Source organism: Lutjanus erythropterus, chromosome 4, assembly GCF_056507025.1.
Source record: "Lutjanus erythropterus isolate fLutEry1 chromosome 4, fLutEry1.hap2, whole genome shotgun sequence".
Classification (NCBI taxonomy): Eukaryota; Metazoa; Chordata; class Actinopteri; order Lutjaniformes; family Lutjanidae; genus Lutjanus; species Lutjanus erythropterus.
This window is the reverse complement of record NC_139320.1, coordinates 2879958-2906264: the sequence shown is the minus strand read 5'-3', so window position 1 is coordinate 2906264 and position 26307 is coordinate 2879958. Positions and strand designations below refer to the sequence as shown.

Sequence of the window (26307 nt, the reverse complement as noted above, 5' to 3'; positions counted from 1 at the left end):
TGAAGTTAGATCAATCTTTCAGGACTTTAGGCAGGGCTGGGTATCATTTAAAAGGTTACGATACCAGTACCAATACTAGTACCCTTAAAGTGACACTGATATCAATGGAGTACTTCATTCGGTACCTTTTTTTTCATGGTTCTTCTTTAGAAATGTTTGTAATAACTGGCTGTGATCAGAACCACATAAATAGTCTTTTTCTAGATCTGGTTACTGAAATGATCAACTGTAGGGATTGTTTGACTGGATAAGTTTTGATAGTACTTGGTACCGAGTTATTTCAATTGATACCTTAAAGGTACTGAGTACAGATACCCTGCCCAAACTTTAGGGACACAAATTTCTTGATTTGGAGGTTCTAAGACAAAATCAGAGAAGATCTTTACAGTAATGTCAGTCTTTAAAAACAGAACATGTGTAGTTTGAGGATTAGAAACAGTCCCTGTGTAATGATCTCAATCATCAGCCACATGTTGCCTCACTGACATGCTGTCAGAAAAATGCATGAAATCTTGAGTTAGGTAGATCCTGACCAGCTCAGAGTTCCGATCTGAACAGCTGTTCAGCTGCGTGTTGTGTGGCAGGGCTGAATCCTGGCTCCTCTGTACTGCAGTGCAAGTTGGTGGGCAAAAAAAAAAAAAAGTAGAGCAAAGGACAACCACCTCACTCCTCCGTCCTAGTTAGAGGTGCAGCAGCAGCAGCAGCGGATGAAGACCCCAGAGAAGTCCGTGTCTCTGGAGGCCACAGGTCCAGGGCCCGGGCCCACCCTCTGACCTCCTCTGCTCTGTGTTGTGCCATCACCATCAGTCTCTGTAGCCTTTCTGCCCCTCTCCCCCTCACACATTCTATCCAGACAAAAATCTGCTAAATCAACTCGACATGTACAGACCTACAGACCACTAGAGCTGAGGTGTCAGTGAAACTACAGACTGATGGAGGTGTGTCCTTCACACAGCAGGATGATCCACAGTCAGTGAGCAAAGGCCCAGAGTGAAAAATATGGTAGGATGAGGGAGGAAAAAAATATCGGTTGAATCTTTATTTAGTTACAATATAGATTTGTTTTAAAAATTTTACAAGTACCTCTTCCTTTCCTTCTCTAAGTTCTCTTTTTGTACAAGAACAGAGGGGGTGGTTGTCTTATTCTGAAGCAGTGCTGTGTTCTTGGAGATTATGCCTGCAAACAATTTTTAATTCATTTTCAAAGGAATCGGGGGAGGGGGGGCAAAAAAAAAAAAGTAATAAAGAAAGAGGAAAAACAATCTTCTTCAATCCAGTGGTGTGTCTGGTGGGGCAAGGAGCCCAGGATGACCTGGGTCCTAGACTGCTGATCACAGGAGACTGGGGGGGTGGAGGTCAGAGCATGTTAGCAGTTCAAAATCCATCCACCCAAACACCCAGACCCCTCTCTGCCAGAGTACGGTTCACTGAGATGATCTGCAAGAGGAAGAGACACATTCAGGTGATTCACATCATGTACATGTCAAAGCCCCTAACCCAAAGGCCACGTCGGGCAGGCATTTCACTTGCCCAGAAGGGTAAGTGGTAAAAAGAATTAAATTATTTTGATAATCAGTTAGTCATTAAAGTAATTTTTCATGCACAATGCCAGAAAATGATGTTTTCAGCCTCTCAAATGTGGAGATTTTTCTCTTTTCTTCATTTATTATAATATTAAACTGATAAAAGAAGACATTTAGTAACTGCTAATAAAACAGTTTACACAGGGGCAAGTAAATACTGACTTGGCAAGTAGATAACTGACCCACTTGACTGACCAGGCAAGAGAAAAAAAAATCCCATCAACATTGAACCCTGTATGTACATTATACATGTATCATCTCACACTCCCCTACTGCTTTGAGTTTCTCTTCAACAATCACTTTCTATTCAATAATCATTTTCAGTTGTCTTTCTGTTGGTGGCTGTTCAGCTGATGTAAATGAAATTCAACATCTCCTGCAGGTGACTTTGGTGTTTTAAAAGGTTAGTTCAGATAAACTGAAGTCAAACATACTAACAGGTTGAGGCAGCAGGAGACATGCAACTCCTTTGTTCTGTGATGTCAAATTTTTGATTTCGCCAAAGGAGTCTGGTTGCTTTGAAGAGACTGATATTTAGGTTTTATCACTACACCGACTATAGACAAATACCTCATATAACCCCATTTAAAATGATTTGAACTCTCCCTTTAATTGGAGTGTAACATGATCCCATTAATTTGTTCTTTCCACTTAAATGTTTAATACTGATTTTACTGCTTTTTAGGCAAAGTTGAAGCATCAACTTAGTGACAGTTCACTCCAAAATCAAAAATACAGTTTTTCCCCCCAGTTCCACCAGTTTTTTTTTTTTGGTCATCTTGAGTAACCAGGTCATGCTTTCTGGAAGGAGAGACTGGTTTAGAAGTTGTATATTTTGTGCCATTTAGTCCCACTATATTGGAGAGATGACAGACATCTCTACAGCTGATATCTCCAGAACTCTGCAACTCACACCATAACTATCTAGAGGGATAAACAGCACTATAGGCCAGGGGAGAAAAATATGTAATTTTGATTTTCAGGTGAACTGTCCCTTTAAAATGTTTGCACTCAATGGCAAACATGGTCTTCTGGTCTTCCAAACTCAATCTTTGGAAGACCAGAACTGTGTAAGAAAAGTAGTTTTAAAGATATTCCACATGACGTTACAAACTACCATTACAGGCAGTCAGACTACAGTATGTGTCACAGACGGTAAGGAGCAGTGTGTGATGAAGGTGTGTCAGACAGCATCGTACCTCATCTCCAACCATGTTCCACAAGTGGACCAGTGGGAGGCCTGTGTTGTTATCGTAATTTGAGACCTTTACAGAGAGAAAGATGATGGACAGTTAGCACGGATGGATGAAAAAGGGCTCCAACAAGAGCAAGACACCCAGACACAAAATGTAAAGTTTAGCATTTCTTTACAGCTGTTTTTGTGTCTTTGTGGTCATTTTCTGTATTTTTGTTGTTATTTTGTGTTTGTGCAGTTGTTATGTTTCTATTTGTGGTTGTTTTATGTGTGTTTGTAGTCATTTTGTGACTATTTGTGGTCAATTTGTGTCTCTTTGTAGTTCTTAAGTGTCTCTAATGGTCATTTCACATCTCTTGGTGGTTGTTTTGTGTTGTTGTAGTCTCTCTCTTGGTCATTTTGTGTTTCTTTGTAGTTGCTTTGCATCCAATTGTGGTGACTGTGGTGTGGTGTCCTGCTTGACACGTTAATTGTCACTTCAAACTAAGGTGAGACATCACCACAACCTGCTTGGAGGTGAGTCAGGTGCCCAACTCAAGAGAAGATCCATTTCAACACAACTCAGAGTGGTGAAACCGGTGATGGAAATGCAGATCACTCTGGAGTGGTTCAATGAGGACTTACCTGTGCAAGCAGCGCCACTCCTCTGGTCATCTCCTCCAACGCTGATGTGGCCTCCGCTGAAAAACGATCTTCTCCTAATGAGCCACAATTCACACACACACGTTAGAACAACTAAATATGAACAAGAGTTCCACACAACATCTGCAGCTTTCAAGCAGCAACATCTGAACTGTTTTTAAGACAAATTCTCAAGAAAAAAACAACAGAACTAGACCATTTCAAATTAAAGTGCCATTGAAAGTTGGATGCTCAGCTGCAAGTTTTAAATGATGTGTTAAGTGGTACCTGGAAGTGGGGCGATGTTATCAAGCAATACTTCAGCACCTTGAAACGGTAGTGTTACAAAATCAGACCTGGAAAATAAAAATGTTATCCGTTATGAGCATTTATAGTGATAACTCATACAGAACATACACTTATAAACACACATTTTCTCACAAACATTTTCTCACATACATTTCTCACATATTGTAATCCACAATGACAACATGAAAACAAGTTTCACAAATTTAAAAATCCCATTTACAGCAGAGCAGTGATTCCTACTGGCTCTGCCTTTACAAACCTGTGACAGCTCATCATAACCACACTCTCCCATCACCGCTCTGTCAACAGTTTTTTGTTTTAGTCACTAAGCTGGTGTCACGGTAAGATTTTGGAGCCTTGATTTGTTAAAATCACCAGATTATTGACAACTGTTTTCTACATTTTCAAATTCTTCTTTAAAAAGGTTAGTCTACATGGCTTTCACCATGGAGAGAAAAAAAACTAACAAACAAAAAAATAACTTGAGAAAACATGAAAACGCTTGCAACCCTACCTGCAGCTGCCAGCTCTAAAAAGTACTGGGAAGACCTCTGGCTTTAGCTTATTTGAACTGTCCTGACTCATAGCAGCTAACTAGCTGGATCACTTTGACAACAAAGACCTCCATCATATGTTGAAAATACTCCACTTCAAGTAAAAGTCCTGCATTCTAAACTTTACTGAGGTAAAGGTATGTCAGTATTACAGCAAAATTCACTGAAAGTGTCAAAAGTAAATGTAGCATTAGTTATTGTGCAGTAAAATGTTGCCTGTCAGTGTTTTACTATTACATCTGATTCTTTTTGGATGATCAATACTGCTGCGTTAATGTGTATGTTGCATTTTACTGCTGCAGATGTTTAAGGTTGTACTCAATATAACTACTTTATATTCTGCTGGGTAATTTAATCTACAGCAATGCATCATACTCTGTGAGATCAGCATGTGTTTGCACAGTTTCAGAATTTACAATATGCTAGTTTAGAGAAATTGTGCATTATCAAGATATATCACCACATCCTAATACACACAGTACAGCCAGAGAGTACACTTGGTCCAACACTGAAATAAAATTCAACAAAGATGCATTTTAGTCTTGGACTGGTCTTGGCTCAAAAAACCACCTGAGAAAGCAGAGTTTGGCAGCTGCTACAATGCAGACACTGGCCAGGACTGGAAGGAAACTGTGTTCAGAGAAGCACGGTTCCTCTGGATGATGTTTTTATAGACTCGCCTTATTTGTCGTAGCGAGTCAATCTTAACTCTGTCGTAGCCTCCATAGTCGACGTATCTAATCTCCACTTCATTTGTGTCTTTATAGAAGGTGATGACCTGAGCTCTCCACCAGGCTCCTTCCACCGCTGGAGCTGCACAGATGACACCAACTGCAGACACACAGACAAAGACTGTTACAACTGCAAGCAACAGTACAACAGTGCTGCCCTTTAGACATGGAGAGGAAATAATACTGCTGAATTGAACACAGGTATACATAAAATGATACAGAGTATTATCTGACTTTCTATAATTTATGTTTTTGCACACCTATAATGTCTTGAGCTTGAAAGACAAGAAAAGACAGAGTCAAGGAGAGGGTCAAACTGCACTTTAACCCCACTGTGTGACAGAGGTTACCTTCAGCTGGTGAGGGCAAAGCTGGGGTGCCCGGCTGAGAGTAGCAGAGGAACATCTGCTGGTCGAGGCTTCTGAGAGCGTGATAGGTGGGGTGAGTGTGCTGCTGGACAAAGACGTGACCGGCTGACACGATGTTCACCACTATCACTTCAACTGTCACTCCGCTGGGGAGCAGAAGCTGAGAGGGGAAATGACACCAGAGGAACTGTTAGTCTTCCAGGATCCAGTCTAGACTGCTGCTAGAACCACATGTCATCCTGAGTTATTTTAATGATACCAGTGCAGTGCCAGTCACAAAGCAGACAGGTAAAAAAAGTTGCTCAACTTTTTGCTACAGTGAAATGCAACATTATCCTACAATGTAACACACTGGCCAATAAAATACACACCAGGTAGAACACCTTATTGAGGTTGTGGCTTGCAATAAGGCAATTACACTGTTAATCTTCCAAGCATAGACATGAAAAAGAAAATTATTCACTCTCTAGGACTGTACAGTCCTGCCTAAAATAAGAGCAAACCTTTGCCCAGTTTAAAATGCTCATCAGACCCAAAATACATTGCACAGTCTGGTTTGTATGGTTTATATTTCATCTTCAAACTCCTAAGAAAATCAAACCATTTTCACACAGTATTAAATTAGTGCCATTTGAATACTTTCGAATAACACATCCAATATTTCTAGGTGGCTGGTTTAGTGGAGAAGGACAAAACCAGGGTTTTTCCTGCACAGGGAATTATGAGGTGGCTGCCTCTGTCAAATTTTGTACCACCTCCAGCTCTCAAGACGAGTGTGTTCATAAAAAGCTCTAACAAGCGTTTCTCTCTGTGTGATTTATGTCACACTGCACCAATATGGTGGCAGTGTGACGCTGTATCGTGACCTGCACAGTGCTGGAAAAGTCTCTTTCCATGGCTTTGCGTGAATGGCAGCTTTCTCATCCAGAGGTGTGAACTCTTAGAAGAGCATTAGAATTAAAAACAGCATAAAATTGAAGCAATCAAGCGACAGCAGCCTCACACTGTCTGCAAGCTTGCAGTGTGACGAATCAGGGAATGACGTGTAGTGACTGATAGACCCAATCAAGAAGCACACCTGGGTGTCTGCATCATTTCCAAAGGTCTCTGGTTTTGCCCGTCCAAACTAAAACACAACCCGAGTTTTGAAAATGAAACAGAACTAGCAGCATTTAGAAATGTCTGCATTTTAGGTGCCCTAAAAGGCAGGGCAGTATGAACACTAGGTGGAAACGTAGCATGACTTACTCATTTTAAAACAAAAAAGTAGTAGCGTGATTTTTTGTGGCTGTTCTAACAGGTGAATAGTGTTTTTTTTTTCCCGCATCCAAGCACATCCAATTTCTTAATAGGATATAGGATTAGGATTACTTTAGGCAGTGAGTTCACGAGGAGGAGAATCGTGGCACCAGCTCACAGTGTAACATCTGATTATTACAGCAGTTAAAAGTAATAATGTATGTTAATCATGAAATGTGGTAAATTTGTCAAGTCTAATGGATTAGACCAGGAGGCCTTGGACTGCAATGTGTGCAAGAAAAGGTTTTATAAAAGGTTTTAGAAAATAAAAATAAAAAGAGCAGGCTGAAATGTTCTGCCTCTAGCAGTGCAATGTGGCTTTAATGCAAAGTTCAACAACCTATCTTGCAGGATGTGAAATGTGTAAATTAAAGAAAAGGCTTTTATATTCTATTTATTTTCAACTACACTGCAAAAATAAAATATGGTGCTTGCAAAAAATGTTCGCTTGACCCAGCTGAAGCTGCACGGTGCACATATATGAGTGAGCACATGATTATTTTGAGCCAGGAAAACCCCTGGACACACAATGAAAAAAAAAAGTAGAGTTGCTTTTATACTAATACCAATATTGGGAAATGCCTCCGATTTAGTCTAAAAGGTACTGGCAAGTATGCAAGCCTGTGCACAGATCAGATACCACATAATTTATTTATTTATTTAGGCCGTGTTACAAGCCAAATCCCCATATAAACAGTGGCAGTGAGCAGTCAGAGTGCCCATTCTTACCCAGGAGGTCATGGGAAGTGATGGCAATGTGAGCGGGGGTGGTGGAGGTGCATATAGGTTGGTCAAGTCCAGATCTTTAAACTTCTTCCCAATCAAGGACAGGGCTTTATCAACCTGCTGCTGTGTACCTGCACAGAGATCAGACACAAAGAGAAGGTTTCGATGTGCTCCAAAAACATTGAAACAAAAAGTTCAACAGTTTCTCTGAAATGCCTAGATTCTAATGATCCGGTTCTTCTGACTCACCCTCTATGTGACAGATCTGAAACTCCTGTGTGTAAGGCAGGGTGGAGATGTAGATCTTTGCTCCAGAGTTCTGCTTCAGGAAACTCACGTATCTCCCTTGTTTCCCTATTAACCGCCCAACAAGATGCTGGGAAATGAGGACAAGCAGAAGAGACAAGAACATTTTAAAAAGAAAGCTCATAAAAGAAACACAATATTGTTAATATAGTTTACCTCCAGGGCTCTAAATGTTACATTTAAAACTTTAACACCTTTTTAATATCACTTAGACTGAAATTTTATGGCAATTTCATAACCAGACTGGCAAAAGTATTAAAAATATATTGCAAAATCAGTGTGGACTTAACGCCCTAGGCAACAATTATTTACCAAGTATTTGAATTTAGCAGATCACTGTAATACTCAAATTCAAACTGCCTGAAAATGCACACTCACATTTTGGATTCTGCTGTCATTTTACAAACAGCACTTTCAGGTTCTTATTTAATGCTAAATAATTGAACAAAATGGACAACATTCAATACTTCTAAGACTCCGTGGGGACTCAGGTTTAACATTACAGTTGCTTAGTTTAAAAGGTTAACCAGCATTCAAACACTGGCAGAACCTTCATTTGTATTTTGTTGAAAATCTTCTATGCAAACCCAAACCAATAATGTGTTAGTCTGTCTCTCAGTAGTATCCCATTTCTCTACCCTGTCACTGTCACTCAGCCCCAAAGCCAAACAGTTCCTACTGAAATTTAAAATAATAATCTTCAATGGCTCTCAAGTTTAGTCCCCATTAAAAACAGACTCTGTAATTTCCAAAAACAGCTGGTTATTGTAGTTCTTAGCAATCTTCACTGGACAGGAGGAAATTGTTTGTTTGAGAATTATTTTCAAGGGTGGATTAAATGTGAAACACAAGGTACCAGGTTCATATTTGTTATTTTACAACATAGGGTTTCAGACCATATATACAAGGATTTTTCATGCAAAGTACATGATACAAGACTATTTTATAAGTACTGGGCCACGTGCACTGTGACAGTTTAAACTTTGTGGTTTCCTGAAGGCTGTTCTATGGAGAAAGCTTAACATAGCCAGGCTTTATCTGCATGAGCTGCTCAACAAAATGTAAAACCCCATTCAGAGATAACGGCTATCATGACGGTGGTTATCAACTTCCTTTGCTAACTCGGGTTTTCTTCTATAGACTCTGGAGTGATTGTGAGCCGCCTACTTCAGTTAAGATGAACAGGTTGTTTACCCTGCATCCAGACCTTCCAATCTGACCTCTAAAATGAAGTGCAACAAGTTGACAGTTCAGTTTGATATCAGGCTACAAGTCATTATGATGCAGGGTTAAAAAATAAATATTACGGCAAAAACCAACACTAAAGAGTGAGACAAACAAGACGAGAGGAAGGCTGTCAAAAAAACACACAACTGGAATGTGATCTTAATGCTGCTGTTTAATTCTAATGTGAAACTGCACATTAAACTTGATACACTATTTTAATACTGTCAGTCTGACACTGTCCCAAAAAGAAGGACATGTAATTGCATGAAATTCACTTTAGTTTTTTCAAATCAATGTGAAATAATGTTACTGAGTGAATATTATCTGTGATGAAAATGATAGACTAATCTAATGGTGTTCTGAGCTGTAATATCAGCAGTGCAAAACAGACTTGGTAACAAATCAGGATCAAGCTGGAAAACATCAAAGTGTCTGCAGCTGCTTCTGTCAGTGTGTAGACAATCTGCTGTGTAAAACTTAAAGTGCTAATATGACCTGAAGCAACAACCAACAATCATCAAACTGTGGTTCCCATGGCAACGTGATGCACAGTTCACATTGCTGCAACATGCTACATATATAACTTCTTCCCTCAGCTGAGAATCTATCACTCATAAAGAACATCAAGAAAAGAATTATATTAGATATTTAAAAACTCAGCTTTCAGAGTTGTCGTGTAGACAGTGAAATCAGCGTTTTTAGCCTGTGAAGTCAGAGTGTGCGCTGTTCTCGCCTTTGTTTGATGTCAGTTTGCCAGTTATCTCCATGGTTACCCTGACAGCTTACATGAAGCATTGTTTAGTGGAAGACGAGGAATGGCGAGAAAACTCTTGAATGAAAACCCCATCAACCTCACTGTTAAACTACATCTGCGTGTGGAAGGAACATGTGGAGTGACTCTGGAAAAATCGCAGCTGCATTTGGATTATACCAGCAAGTTGCTTTCAGTCATCATCCGACAAGTCTGGTAGGAATATCTTCCTTATCAGACTTCCTCAAACCAGAGAGTACACAGCCTGAAGTGAAGGGTGCTGTCGTCAACTTCCGAAAAAAAAACACAAAAAAAAACACAAACAGTATTGTTGACAATATCCAAATAAAACTACTAATCCACCAACTACATGGACATAAAGGGAAAACTTTCTTTGACTGCACAAGAGTTGTGGAACTACAATTTCTGTTTCATGGACATTTTTGTCAATAATTGATTCATTCTGATACATCAAAGTTTGCTGGATGATGAATGTTTTGTTCAGTCTGTTTTTTTCACATATAATTTAGCATCAGCACCAGCTAAATTACTGTCTTTCAGCTGGCATTTGGTGGCACAGCTAGCTACAAACCTGTTATTTATTGGTTCAGTAATAACATAACACAATAAAAGTAAAAGTAGTTCTGCTGTAAAGCAAATAGTTAAAATCCAGTTTAATGAATAGCCCAACTAAAATGTGAATGCAGGCTATAAGCATTAAGTATGTGTTATTACACTAAGTATTTGTGTTTGTACATTGACTGATGTTAGACTGTAGAGAGAAAAGCAAATTGAAAGTACAGTGATGAAAAAAAGAAAAAACACACCCAGGAGGATGCTGTGAACAGCAGTCACATTACTCTGCCTCATCATTATGACCTGCTTCTGGTTTACAACTGATGTGTATGTCCAGTGTAAGTGAATTTTCATGTTTCATTTTTAGACGTGTTAATATTGACAGAGATTTTTCTTGAAAATGCTGACGCTCCTCTGGACAGAGATAGTTTTGGTTTTAAAACACCATTTTAAAAAATGCATGTGTGCGCGTGGCTAAGGCCTTAGACTCAACATACTTCATTACTCTTCTAACTCCAAACTTAACCCAACTTCTACAGAGGTCAACTTGCCAACCTGGCATAGGAAAAAATTCAGTTTGGACTGTAATCTCATAGGACCCATGTTCAGACTTTGCTTCCTCTCCAGCATTTCCCTCTGTATGGCCATGCTGGAGCCTATCCCAGCTGACAATGGGCAAGATGCAGGCTACACCCTGGATAAGTTGCTAGTTCATTGCAGGGCTGACACAGAGTCAGACAACTACTCACACTCACACGTATGGGCAATTTAGAGTTATCAATTAACCTACTATACTGCATGTCTTTGGACTGTGGGAGAAAGCCGTGCGGACACAAGGAGAACATACAAACTCCAGACAGTAAGGCCTTGCCCCAGCCACAAAAGTCCCAAGCCCTCAGGCTGCCTGGGGGATTCAAACTCAGAACCTTCTTGCTGTGAGGCAACAGTGCCAACCACTGCACCACTGTGACTATATGAGATTATTAATAAGGCTAATAATCAAAGAAAGAACAATGTAAATCTTTGTCCTTGGCCCTTGGACCTACAGGCCACCTTACAGTGTAAATGATTAACAGGTTGAGTGTGTGACTGTGAGTACTGTAAGTGGTGTGTGTTGTTGTCTCCCAGTGTTTCCTGATGCTACCACCAGGTAGTATCAATGTGATCAATACCCAACATTTTGTAAGAGTCTAAAAGCTTTTCACGTTATTTTTGAACACATGCCACTGCCAGCAGTGAAGCTGCATGGTTCCATTCCACACTGAAATCTGTGGAATGGCCTGGTTTGACCTCTTGATGTCCTGGCTCACCTTTGGCACCTCAATTTCCCAGATGATGAGCTCAGAGCTTGAGGAGGCAGCGTGGTTGCTCTGGCTTTCCCCAGCACCCATAGTGCAGCCGCTGTCCACTGAGTCCATGCTGTTCACATCAGAGCCTGGATGGACAGACAAAGACGCACACAAACTCGTCATCATCTTTAAGAGCCATATTTACAACACCACACGTTTCTGGGTCCAGTGCTCATCCTTTACAGTTTCCCTGGTGTATCCTTTAACACAAATCATCATCAGAATGAAACATCTATACTGTGTTTTAAGTCACATTTGCCAGGTAATCACATTTTCTGCTCTAGTCTTCAGTGTGTCATGTCCCTCAAGTATTTACCTTCACTTAATGATCATTTTTGCATCACAATTTCATTGTGGCTGCAAAAAACAAAACAAACCATTAAAAGTGTGATTATGTGATATTTGTTGAAGTCTGTACTAAACAAAAGTGTTTTCTTCCATCTGAAAAGATTTTCAGGCCAGGCCATCTCTGCAGCACTACAGTACCTCATTATAATGCTGTTTTCTCACACATTTCTCCTCTTTCAGAAAACTGCAATTAGGATATTGCACTTTGCCACATTGCAATTTCAATAATATTGTGATTAATTGTGCAGCCCCAACTGAAAGCAAACTGAGTTGCAGTTATGTTGTAGTACTTCTTGCCACAGCTTCACAATTCATAAAACGTTCCACTTACTAACAACTGCTTTACACACAACCATGGGCATTCGGTATTTATAACTACTTAGTACATACAGGACAACCTGGTTCCATGTGACTGTAGTTCCATACTTTAATCACATGACAACAATTAAACCAACTACATGGCAACTGAGGCAGTTAAAAGCTCCAGAAAAAGCTAGTGAGTGGCCCTGCAGTTACCTGACTGTTCCTACAGTCAAGTAATGAATGAATTCATTCATATTCATGAACTTTCAAGCCAAAATGTTTTCTAGTGGTCTTTTCTGATCTACTCAAATGTTTTATTCATTTGCTGTTGATGCGAACTCAACACACGATGTACAACATGATGTACATTTCAAAAAACAACCCTGTTGTCATGTCATGCTCATCACTACTCAGAGTTTGCCACTTAAAAGAAATTCTGGTCTCATCGTGTGATGTTTCAAGGGACAGTTCCAGTATCAGGCTCATGATTTTTGGTAAGGGACACTGGTTTTAAGTTTTTCAAATGCTTTTATTTTGGTACTTTTGGTACCACAAGCCGAGTGCCATTTAGCTCCATTACACTGAAGAGATGGTAGACATCTCTATAGCTGATGTCTCCAAAACTCTGCAACTCACACCAAAAAATCTAGATGGATAAACAGCACTGCAGGTCAGGGGAGAAATATTTATTTTTAACTTTGTGGTGAACTGTCCCTTGAAGCTACTGTTAATGAAAATACTTTTCAGAAATACTCACTTATTACAAATGTTTGGTCTTCAATAAATCTTACCCGTAATTTACACCAGGTGCTGCGTCGCAGCTGCACTGCGTCACGGCTCCGCCGCGGTTTTGCTCCATCATGTACGCAACTTCAATTTACACCAGCAGCGTTTCAGCAGCACAGTGTTTTGCCCGTCTGATTATGTTTACTTGCTCTGATTTTGTTGATTAAGTCCTCTTTCCTTGCTCTTTTTGCTTCTACCATGGATAAGCAGGCTACGTAGTTAAATTGTTTATTTTCTGTCTTTATGATCGCAACGTGCCTGACTTCCTACCCATTTGACCTGCTCTGTGCCAATTGACGCGCCATCAGTCAAAAATAGACTTTCTGCGTATTCTCTACAGAGCGGAGCGCACTTCTGGGACGCTGCTGAGACACGCCGGAGTGCTTCTGGTGTAAAGCGCAGCCGCGCCTGGTGTAAATTAGGGGTAAGGCTACATACAATTATGAGAGATGTATTTATGACTCCTTTGCTCACCTGCATCATACTCAGCTGCTCTAACAACTTACACAGGTTTCAGTTTTAATGCCTTTGCTCATCATCTGTGATGTTAAAACATTTGATTTCCTCACAGTCAGAGAAATAAGGGTGCATCCTGGTTTTAGTTCAGTTATAAAATCTTAGCACACCAAAGGTGACTTACTCTACTTCTGTTCATTATGAATAAAATCAGCAGCCTGGCAGGAGAAATTCTCTAACTTTATATGGCAAAAACTCCATTCTGGTGCTACATTTTGTCTGTAAAGTTATGAGGGGATTGAGAGGCAGTTGCAACACAGACCTTTTTCCTTGCAACAGGCAAGACACTAAAAATGTAGGGAACTTGCACTGACCTGCCAGGGGAGCACTGGTGTTTGTTAACACTGCTAGCACATGAGCTTTGGAGCAGCAGGGAGACCTGACTTTAGGCAAATTTTATTTATATAGCCCATCATAAATCACAATTTGCCTCAGGGGCTTTATAATCTGTCCAGTGTGTGACACACTGTCCTGTAGCCCCTTGAAAAAGTAAGGAAAAACAAACCCCCCCCCCCAAAAAAAAACTTTTAGCAGGGGAAGAAAGAGGAAGACACAGACCAGGACCAGACCCCTAGCATGCTGCCGGCTAGATGACAGGGAATATAGTAATGCTGTGATTTAACATTACAGTGGTCTGACCAGGACTGTTTCTCCAGGGATGATGAAGTCACAGAGGGTTTGGGCACAAGAAAGGCGTGACGCAGTGGAGAAATGACTTAATGTTTAAGTACACACCCTCCATCGTGTTGGTAAGACCACAAGTATTTGTTTTTGTGAAGTTATTCATTCCAGTCTTTTGAACAATGAAACTTGTGTGATGTTAAACGGATAGCACTGACATTAAAAAGCAGCTAGCTTCATGTCTCCTTGTGAAATGTCTATTTTAAAGGATCATTAGTATGGGTTAGTATTCCTCAGTGTTAGAACATTATTTCTCAGCCCTGGAACTCAAACCATTGCATGAACTAACAACTACGAGCACTTCTCACACTGCACTTAGCCCCAGGCTAATAAAGTTGTTAGCCCCAGGACAAGAGCTCTCTTAGCCTTGGGCTAAACCCAACTTTAGCCTAGGGCTTTGTGGGGTTATCCCCTGAAAATCGACCAAACCCAGGGCTAAGAAGCTGCCAGTGTGAAACATGGCTGCATGATTAGAAGAAGAAGATAATCAGACGGGTTAACACAAAACACCTGTCAGGGAATACAGAGGCTTCAACCCAGAGCTAGAAGAAGGGCAGTGTGAATCATAAAGCCCTGGGCTTCACTTAACCCTGGGTTAACCACCCAAGTTAAACCAAGGCTAAGGATAGCCCTGGGCTAAGAATATGCAGCGTGAACAGCTGTCTAGTTAACTAGGAAAGAATTAGTCCGGGGCAGTCCTAGATAGCACCTTATAAGAGCAGAATGTCACAGAGAGCTTTACAAAAGAAGTAAATCAACCACCAGATAAAGACAGTAATACAGACTTAGGAATATTAAGACAAAGTGAAATAGAAATGAATTAAAATAGGAATAAAAGAAGAAGTTGTAGCAGCATCTGGTTCAAAAGTTACCAGTGCTAAGAGCCTTGAAACAGTCTATTGGCTAATCATTAGAGCTGGGTATCAGTAATCAATACCTTTATGTTATCAACTGAAATAACCAAGTACCATATAGTGATGAAACTTTCCTAGTCAAATGATATCTGCATTCGACCCTTTTTGTGCCCAAATCTAGAAAAAAATGACAACTGTATGGTTTTGCTTACTGCCAATCATCACGAGTGTTTAGTGATACATATGATTGGCCCAGTATTGCAACAGCTACAACCCACATAGTCCATTGTAGAGTGCAATGTATTTGATGGGAGTTGGCAGTCCTGCATGCTAAGATGCCACCAAAATGTTGTAAAATATGGCTATACTACATGCCTGTGGAGTCTGACAAAAATAAATGCATAAAATGCAGAATAATTATGTTCACTGAATTAAGTAAAAAAAAGGTATCAACTGGTATCTGCATCACTTTAAGGGTTCTGATATGATTTTTTTAAACAACACCCTGCCCTGTCTGCATCACATTTATAAACACCCTGAATTGGTCTGGATATACTCAGTAACACTGGCACTAATGACACTACTACTTCTACAAATAAGCAGATTAAACAGACTGATGTCTCACCTCCTGACTGGTCCGTCTCCACCTCACATGTCCCATGAGCTCCGTTCCTCAGGCCCATTCCATTGAGCCTCTTAATCTCACACACAGCATCCACTGAATTCTCCTCACTTGTGGCCTCTGTGGTGCTCTCTACCAGTGAGTCAGGCTGTGTGGCTTCTTTTGCTGACAAGTCTGTAACCTGGATCACATCCATTTGGTTGTTAAACATGCTGTTTTGGAGGTCCTCGCTGCTGATGCCGTCCTCAGAGTGGCATGTGCTGCAGGCGGAGTCCTCAGCCAGCACGGCTGCTTCATCACCTGTCACCACGTTTAGCAAAGGGGCACTTTGTGCTGCTTGGTGCGATGCTGTTGGCCAGTGGCCTCTCTGTGCACTGTTTGTCTGGTGAACCCTGTGAGTGAGCAGGGAGCAGCCATTGGACATCCCCTGCTCCTCTTTCTCTGCTGCCTCTCTCTGAGAGGGGCTCGTCAGTAGATGGTGCTGCTGCTGTGCTGCTGTGATTGGCTCCTGTTGGGAGCAGAGTCTGCCACTGCCCAGTGGTGTGGGCTGGTTGTTGTCTGTGGCCTGGCAGCTGGTGACACCAAGGACCTCCTGGGTGGCTGCCGAGATGACCTCAGTTATGAGTCCCGAGGCCAGAAGCTCCAGATCCTGCTCCTCTGCACTGCTGCTGTGGACCTGGGTGTCCTGTGGGCTCACTGATGCGGTGGTGGGGTCTTGAACTGTGGTCAGGGCTGTGGAGGCCGAGGCTGGGAAGGTAGGTGTGCTGGTTAGAACATGTTGGTGGAAGTCCTGCGCTGAAGGGGGGGTTTCCAGAGACACGGCCTCTGCTGGGAGCGCTCTCTGCACTTTGGCGGGGGTGACTGAACAGACGACCATCTCATCCTGTGTGTTAACAGTGCTGTGGTGCTTTGCCACCTCCCCCTCAGGCTCAGGCCTCTCTGCATCAGACAGGTGAGCTGCTGCAGGGGAGGAGCTGCTGACTTTGGTAGACTGGCAGGGCAGGATGACTTCTTCTACTGCGGCTGGATCTTTCACCAGGTGTTTGTCCAGCTCTTGTACCAGGGCAGGTGAACTTTTCTCTGTGTCTTTATGGTCTTTCAATGACATATGCAAGATGTCTTCTTTTCCAGGGGATGCTGAGGGTTTAAGGACTTCCTCTTGTCTTATTCTGCCCAGGTGAGGGGCAGTTTCTTCAGAACTTTGTTCCAGTGAAGGTGCTGCTTCAGTGCACTGGACTTGAACTTGGGAGATCTTTTCATGGTCTATTCTCTGGTGACTGACCTTTGGGGTTATGTGGGTGGGGCTTTCTGTGTCATTTGTGGGGGATACTGTGCCCTTCTCAACCAGACCATTGCTACCCTCTGTCGGAGATGTTCTAAGGCCCATAGCAGTTGGAGCCCCCTCTGGGCTGTCATGGCTGATGAGCCGCTCTTTCTTCCGCGAGATGTACCACCACCAGCCAATCAGTGCCAGGACTCCAGGCAGTGTGTAGGGCACAATAGAGCGAAACCTCAGCGGCATTTCCTCAGGACACTAACAGCTACACCTGAAAAACACAAAGACACACACAGATTTGTATTCAATGAAGGATGTGTCATAGTAGAGACAATTTCTAGCAAATCTGGAAAAACTGATAAGGATCTGCCTCTTGCAAGTTAATTTTAGTATGAAGCTCACAATTTAATTTCATCTTTCATCCAATGTTTGTGAAATAGGTCAATCACATCTCCTGAAATTATTTTGATAAATATAATACAAATGCGTTCCAACTGTACCTTCACAAATAACTTGCCAATTCTAATTGTTGACGTCATGAAATTTTAAAATCTGAAAGCAAACAAGACTGAGAACATCTTTGATATCACAATGCCAAGCTGGTATTGGTTTGGTCATGAAAAGTACAGGACCAATATATAAAAAGAACACACACCTTTTCAGGCACTGAGTGTGTTTAAGAAGTAAAGATGCTCACCCGCACTGATATTACACCAGAGTTACTGAACAAGGTGTGGAAGTGGCATATGTTGCTTGTCTCGGGATGTTAGCAAGAAACCACTGCCTGTCACCCCCCTAAACCTCGATAGTCATACTCGATAGATAGTCAGCTGCAGCAGAAGTTGACGTTAGCCAGCAGTAACTAGAGAGTTTTGGAAAGGCAGATGGGTTCCCTCCAGCAGGAATTTAAAACCCACACATCTGTGCGGGGCACAAACACACTGGAACAATTGATAAGCAGATTATGAGAAAATTAACTGTTGTTTATGTTGACTAACTTTATCAGATGTGTTTTCTTGTTGGAAATGCGACAGTGACGGGTTGTTCTATGTGGGATTTGGCAGTCAGCTGCTGTCCCTTCTTCCCAGTGCTGCACACCACCACTGAACCTTTTAGTGGTGCGATATACGTGACTGTACCAGCCTAGCTTCACCCCTAGAAACACTAGAAAAGACGGTCTGGCTTGTTTGTATTTCTTTAAACCTACTGGAATCATCTTGTGAGGTGCTAAACACAGGATGCGGTGACATCATTAAAATTGCAAAATCCCTACAAAAGAAAAAGGTAACAGCTGCTAAATGGTTTACTCTTGTACCATTAGCAACAGTTGGGGTAACTGGCCATTTTCAGTATATAGATTACTACCTCAGAGGCTGTTGTTGTTTCAATAGTGATGGGGACTTTGAAAACAGTAACAGCAGATAGCAGAAGGAGAGAACGCCAACTGCAATAGTGAGCCAATGGCTGGCTTTTTCCAACAGCCTACTTTCTGTGACTGCTTGTTATTGAAAACTGCTCACAACAAGGTGTGTGGATTATCTTGAGTAACCAGGTCATGATTTCAAGATAGAGACATCGCTGTTTTTGTTTTTCAGATGTATTTTTTTGGTGCTTTGAGTGCCCCATGCCGAGCGACATCTAGCTCCTTTATATTGTAGAGAAGCAGACATCTCTGCAGCTGATATCTCTAAGATTCTGCAACTCACACCAAAACTATCAAGATGGATAAACAGCACTACAGGTAAAAGGAAAATGTGCATTTTTAACTTTATGGTGAACTTGCAATTCCAACTGGGTCAATCATTTTATTTAAGGTTTTTGTGCTCTTCTTGGCTACCTCACCCCTTAGCCTGGCATCTAAAAGCAGGCTTGGTGAGTAACAGGTTACATATAACAGGATTACATTATCAGGATACAAAAAAAGTTGGCTGTATTCCATTACAGTTACAGAAAAAAAGCTGTAAAATTGGTTACATTTAGTAAAAATGGGGATTATTGACATGATTACAGTTTTAAAATGCATTTAAATAAAGATCAATATACTACAATGTGCAGTCTGTCCACTCTGGTCTGAGTGCAACCAGCTAATCTTACAGTCGGTTCATTATCGTGTCCATTAATGAAAAAAATACTTTCACTGGGTGGAAATTTAACTGTTATTTTGTCTTAAAATCAAAAAAGAGGAACATCACAGCACAGTGACAGTTCTGCCATCAGCTGTTAAAATGCTGTCATCATCCACAAACTGAACATGTATTTTAAAGAAACGTTACAGGTAGGACCAACATATACCTGGACCTACATAGAAATCAAGTTGGCTAGCTAACTTGACAATACTTCTACAAATGAAAAATATTTTGTGACTGTAAATGGTGATGCTGGTGGCAAGGATGGTATGTGGGTAAAGACAGAAGCCCTAGAATATGGCAGTTCACTTTAAGTGAAAGTGATGTGTGAATAACTTACTTGACAAATGACATAAATGTGCATAATTAGATCTATTAAGGATTTTTTGAAGTTATTAGCAACTACACCAGAACAGATTTTTTAAGTAAACCTCCCAAGTCTTTCTACAAGTCAAATTATCCAGCACACCTAACAGAATGACACACAGTGAGCACACAGAGCGCACAGACTGGGTCGAAGGTCTTGGAGTTACAAAATGATCAGCTTGTGTTTCGGGAATCAGCCCCCACTGACAACACTAGAACAGCCCTCTGCATACCCAATTCCTGGTGTGCCGCCTAACGGGAGGTGACTCCCTGACCATGTTAAAAAAAGGCCATGTGCACATGCCTTTCCTTAACAGACCTGGACAAGCCTGCCTCCTCCAGGAGGAATGCATCACATGGCCTGGATGTGACTGAGTCAAAACCTGCTGTGCTCCTAGACACGGCGCTCATTGGCAGCTGCTCTGAACTTCATATATGTGTGTGTGAGAGATATATATATAGTGGTGGCATTTACTCAAGTACTCTACTACTGTTTAAGTACTAGGGTTGTAACAATATATCAAATATCGCAATGAAAGAATGTCTCAGCACCATACAGGATTGTGACAATATTTCCATTACATGACTAAATATTTTTATTGTATAAAGGACTGCTGCATTGTGTTTGTTTGGCAGTTGTACAAATATAATTCAATCATTCATTGCCATGGACAACTGCCAATTTTTTCACATTCTTAAGTTGTGTTTGGTGACTTTTATTTTACTAAAGAAGGAAAGCAGAAGCACCTTCTACTAGAGCAGCAACAATTAATCAATTGTTAAATTAATTAATTGCCACTTTTTTTGTTTTCTTTTCAAGAAAAACTGTAAGAATTATCTTTGAGCTGTGGTCAAAACGAGACAATTGGGGGCATCACGTTGGGTTCTGGGAAACACTAAATGACATTTTCACTATATTTGGGTATTTTATAGACAAAACTAATTGATTAATCAAGAAAATAATGGAGATTAATTGACAATGCAAATAATTGTTAGCCGTGACCCTACTTTCTACACTAAATAGAAAAGCTAAATTTATAAAAACTAAAAATGCTGGAGACATCAGATTCATTGTTTAAGAAAGGACATTTTTATGTCATCTTTGCAATATCATAACGCATTGTGGACTTTTCATCCTGGTATTATTGGACCTTGTGCTTTTTAGGTCATATCCCTACTAAGTATTTTACTTGAGTGTTTCCATTTTATGCACCTTTATGGCACGGTCACCCATGCACAAATTTGCATCTTCTCTTAGTGTCGAGTTCAACTTTGGTGAACTTTGAGAGGGCGGAGTCACAGCCTCAACCAATAGCAAAGACATGTTTGTGCCAAATGTTGTACTTTCTACTCTACTACATGTCTCTGAAAAGTAATTAGTAACTAAAGCTCTCAGATTACAATTTTTCAGACCCTTCCTGCCACACGCAGCAAATGTTGCCAGCTTTACTCGTGGCTTCCAAGAGACTCTTTCCAATAATCATCTGTCCCTTTAAAAGACCGCACTGACTGATCATCAACCTACATTTTTCTCCAAGATGCAATGAATGTTCCTTTTTTCATTTTTGTTCCAACTTGTATGTTTGTTTCAGATTGCATCTATGAAGTAAATGAGCCTGCCTGTGCCTGTCTTCATGCAAAGCGTTCTACTCACATTCACACGAGGACAGAGGGAGCAGAACAGACATAATAACGACGCTCGCAAAACAATGTCAGGAAAATCATTAAAATCAAACAATTGAAATTGTTTGAATTTACTGGCCCAAAGGAACCTAAGTTGATTTATTCGATCCTGCAAATGGCATGTCGAAAACTGATATTACATATTTTCTAACTAAAGATGCAGTCATTTGTGCTAATCTGCTGCAGTGATTATTGGAACTTGAGAACTGCATCCCCGTCAGTCTCACAACAGGTTGACTCGACTAATGGAAACTCGACACACAGGCAGAAGCACTAATGACACGACACTGAGTAAGTAGTATAGCGTTACTGGCTGAAACGACAATGAAATCACTAGTTTTTGGACAATGATAAAATTCTACATTGTGTTGTGTATCCCAGCTGGACATTAGTCATGGTTATTTTCAGTAAAAGCTACTTCCAAGTTCTTCTTAGTGAGGCTGCTCAGACATCCAAGTCCTGGAAGTCAACTCACAAATAAGCATATTGCCAGTGAGCTCCATTGACTGAAAAATCAGAAGAAGCATGGCAACAGTGATGAGAATAATGTGAATTTGGTCATTTGTTGCATTCCAAAGGTTGCCTTTAGATGATCCATAAACACACCAACAGGGAGAATTTTAAAAACGCATGGCCTTTTACTATATGGTCATATAATGATCCCAAAGGAAAAGAAGTAGCACATAAAAATGAATGGCAAGCAAATGATATATCAAGTTCTTGGACAACTGAAATTTAATACGATATGCAGTTTAATATTATATCAATATTTAACTGCTGTTGCTTCTTACTTCTTCTAATAAATCAGACATTTGACCAATAGGTGATTAAGTACAAAAATACTCTATTAAATGCATTCCTTTCCTCTAACAAACCTTCAAGTAAAAGGGACAGTTCACCCCATAATCAAAAAGACATTCTTCCCTGGCATGTAGTGCTATTTCCATCTAGACCTTTTTGATATAAGTTGCAGATTTTGGAAGATATTGTCCATAATGGGACTAAGTGGCACTTGGCTTGTGGTGCTAAAAATCACCAAAAAATACATCTGAGGGGTTCAAAACCAGTGTCTCTTTCCAAAAATCATGACATGGTAAGATAATCCACAGACCCTGTTGTGAGCGGTTTACATGTGGGAACGATTTTCCCACTGGTAGAAAGAAAGTAGTTCCAACATGAAACTGCTCACAACAATGTGTGTGTAATCGGCTCATGATTTCTAGGAAGAGATGCTGGTTTTGAATTTCTCAAATGTATCTTTTGGCGTTCTGAGCGTTATTTATTCCCATAATGTTGGAGAGAAGGCAGTCATCTCTGTGGCTTAGAATCTCTGCAACTAAAAAAATGGATAAATAGATGAATAAACGGCACTATAGACAGGAGGAAAAATATCTATTTTTGATTACAGGGTTAACTGTACCTTCAAACAATTAACCTGGGCTTTTCTTTTGCAGTGCAACCCAAATGAAATCGGTAATTCATCACATATTAAATAATCAAAAATAATTCTTGATATCAAATCTGAATTGTCCTCACTCACAATTGCTGCTATGTTTTTCATTACTCAACAAATTTCCAAACTAAATTCCAAAGTTTAAAATATCTATACCAAGAACAAACCTAAAATACACTGTTCCTGACCTCCAAGAATATAATAATATATGCATATGTGAGCAAGGGTGAGTTGTATGTAGCCTACAGTATGGTCACTGTAACACCTTGCTGAGAAGAAGTTGGCAGCTCAGTTTTGCTGGGGATAATATGACAAGAACAGCCTAAGAAGGAGGCCTCCATAATGAACTGGTGAATTGAAGAGCTGCACGCAGACCGACTGAACTCAAAACCTCCAGCCTCCACCATGGTAAGCAACACCTTTTTAATAATTCCATTCATAATGTATGAAAAGCCATTTGCACCACAGCCAAATGATCAAAGCTGATTACAGCATGCAGGGCAGTTCTATGACATTGTGCCACCTTTATATATTGTTGCGATATGGTTAAAAAAAAGCAATATATTCTGTGAAATTAACTTTGACATGAAATAGAGCTGCAACAATTAATCAAATAATCAATTATTAATCAACTATTGGATTGTCAACTATTTTGCTCAAAATCATTTTGAGTTATTTTTTAAATTAAAAAAAGTCCAAATTCTCCAAGTTAAGCTTCTCAAATGTGAATATTTTCTGGTTTCTTTACTCCTCTCTGACAGTAATCTGAATATCTTTGAGTTGTGGACAAAATAAGACATTTGAGGACGTCATCTTGGACTTTGGTCCAGAAAATGTTCATCAGTGTTTCTCAAACAACTCAATCAATCAATCAAGAAAATGATTGACAGATCAATCGATAATGAAAATAATCATTACAGGAAAGGCTTCAAAAATAGGTAAAAAAAAAATGTGCTAAACATGTTTGGACTGATCTTTCAATTGACAAGATTGTGACAGGATTAATTGAGAAAATAACAATGAAAAAAAAAATCAGTTTCAGCCCTAACATGAACACGTGCAACCAAAAACAAGGCTTATTTTTTAAATTAAGTAAGAGTGATTTTACGTAGAGTATAGCTGGGCTTTTCTTTAAACTTCTGTACATCACATAAACAATCAACATCACATGAGAAGTTCAATCCTTAACACATAAGTGAGATCACAGCTGGGGAGATTATAGGAGATAATTATCTCCTTTCAATAAGCAATAAAACATAGCATGAAATCAATCTAAGTTTTTCCATATGGGCCTGATTTAAAACAGACAGGTACCAACAAGCCTGTACACGTGTGTGTGTATGTGTATGAAATGGTGGCCCACACAACACTCACCTTGGACAAGGTTACAATACCAAGTTAGAGGCAGTTAAACAGATGTAGAGCTCTGATACAGGTCAGACTGCTGTTCATTTGCGTTTTTCTTGACCTTAAAATCCAGATTCAGACTGTGACCTTGATGTTCTGATAGGGGAGTGGCCAGTCTGTATTTACATGTTACAGACCGACCAACACAGTGAGCACGGGCAGCCTGAGCAGCTTTCACTATACATACAGAGAGCCTTCCATATTAACACTATCTCTCTCTAAACTAGCGAGACATACTGTTACGTGATTGTTATGGTGACATTTTATAACCATTAACACTAACGTGGGAACTGCATGTAAGTAGAACTGTAGAGTGGCCCCCATTGCAGCAGTTATCCTAACATTTGACTGAAGACTTCATGGAGTCTGTCTGGCCATAACGCATCAGTACACTGTCGAATTTGTCACGCTTTCTGGCAATTAGCTAGCTTCGCTGTGTTAAGTTTAAACTTAACTAGCGTTGATATTAGCCACAACAATAGCTAATCCTTCAGTTTATTTCAAAGCACAACGAAAATCGTATTATTGCCGTTTGCAAACCCGTGACACAATGACAGGCTGCACCTTGACTTGCCGGGTTGTCTCACTTTACTATATACGTGGGTCATAATGTCAACTTCCAGCGACGACTTAAGCTAACTAATGGCATTCCACTTCACCTAGCTAACGCTCCGTGCTAATAACACCTACAGTGTGTGGCTCATAATAATCCCCGTCTCGTGCCGTGTACAGTTAGCTCCGGACCAGCTAAAACCAGCCGTCATTCATTTCACCACAACACTGACCAACTGGCTAACGGAATTAGCTATACTAGCTAGCATAAACACAACGTCAAACTGCACTTAGAATTTTGTTATTTTTTCCTTGCATTGAGACAGGGGAGAAAATACAATTCACATCCTCCTAATTCAGGCGAGTCTTTATATTTACACATCTTAACACACCAACACTGCCGTTAGCTGTGTGACCGAGCTAACAGAGTACAATCGATCTTAACACTAGTGGGCAGTGAGTTAGCTAGCAAGCAATGAGAACAAGTTGTAGAAACTGAAAGTTAGTTCATAGGTGCCACTAGGTGCCTCCATTGAATGCCGAATTTAACGGACGACGCTTAACATCCTTAAAATGACTTACGCTCAGTGCTAAATTGTAGACTGTTTTGCTTGTAAGATTAAAAGTGTTAATTTGCAGATATAGACATGGAGTTTGGCGTGACATTGCCTGGAATGAAACCCGAGGTACCAGAGGTGGTTTTGACCTGACGCTAGCGTTACACTACAGGGAGTAAAAGCATGGCTGGTTGGTGAGGAGGCCGCAGTGCAGGACACAAAGTGTGAAGTTAGCAGGCTAGCCCTGCACATAGGTTATAATGCTAAAAGCGTATTTGATCGTAAACATTAATTAAAATGGCAGAGCAGCTAGCAGCTCCACTGCATTATTTCTAACCCAAAGAGCATGACCGTTGGTTGGTTACATCATTAAAGCCGCGTGTTTGAGGCCACTTCAGAGCTTCATTCACGGCGTTAGGCCACAACATAAAGGCGATGCAACACAGTTCCAAACGTAACTAAGTGCATCACTGAAGTCTGGAGGTACACTGTCGCAGGGTTAAAGGACATTTTAAGCCACAGAGTGCTCCTGTCTTTCATGGGCCTCAGACCTTCACGTTAGCCTACTAGCCGGCCTGGCGAAAATGATCGCGAAATGCATACTTACTGCTGACAACCTACACACATTTGCTATTATTCAAGACAGACGAACCTGTTGTTAGTAAGAGCATAGAGCGCAGGAGAGGAGGAATTAGGCTAATCTAAGTTACACAACAGGGACGGAGGCTAGCCGGAGTGTGCTGCCTGGTAACTTGGAGAAAGATGAGTAGGCTAGTTGTTCAATGACATGGGATTACTGCACTGAGACGGTGACACAGTAATCTGTAGACGGTCGGCACAGACGCGTGGAAATGTCAATGAATGGGTTTCAATACATTATGTGTGCGTGTGTTGCACCACTGAGCGTTGATTTGAACTAAGTCACGCTGTGTGAACATGATGTAGATGCTATCGGCTCGCATGCTGTGTCCCCCTCCACTGATAAACCTGCTTCGTCCTCTCCACACTTCACTCAGTTTACTTACAGTATTTTAGGGTCCTCGGAGCCGCCACGGTGAGAGCAGAGCACTTCTATAATGTGAGATTTTAAAACGTGTCCCTGTGAAAAGTCAGTCTCTCCTCCCCACGTGTTGACCGACTAGCACCAGTCTAAAAAAACACAGACTAAACAGCTGGTCAAAT

General features: G+C 40.7%; 1 protein-coding gene across 1 annotated transcript; it reads right to left on the bottom strand.

The window, feature by feature from the left end:
- Positions 1-1024: 1024 nt before the first annotated feature.
- On the bottom strand, positions 1025-26307 carry akap1b (A kinase (PRKA) anchor protein 1b). Its single transcript, XM_084716773.1, has 11 exons — positions 26151-26307; positions 15709-17252; positions 11557-11681; positions 7636-7762; positions 7390-7517; positions 5344-5521; positions 4943-5093; positions 3688-3755; positions 3403-3476; positions 2783-2848; positions 1025-1437 (listed from the first exon to the last, which is right to left on the bottom strand). The coding sequence occupies exons 2-11, from the start codon at positions 17225-17227 to the stop codon at positions 1375-1377; spliced, it is 2499 nt and encodes an 832-aa protein (XP_084572899.1). The 5' UTR covers positions 17228-17252; positions 26151-26307; the 3' UTR covers positions 1025-1374.

Coding starts and splice junctions, on each gene's coding strand:
- akap1b (XM_084716773.1), bottom strand. CDS start 17,227: ATGCCGCTGAGGTTTCGCTCTATTGTGCCCTACACACTGCCTGGAGTC. Junction 3,477..3,687: donor TAACATCGCCCCACTTCCAG/GTACCACTTAAC, acceptor GTGGCTCATTAG/GAGAAGATCGTTTTTCAGCG. Junction 2,849..3,402: donor GAGTGGCGCTGCTTGCACAG/GTAAGTCCTCAT, acceptor CTCTCTGTAAAG/GTCTCAAATTACGATAACAA.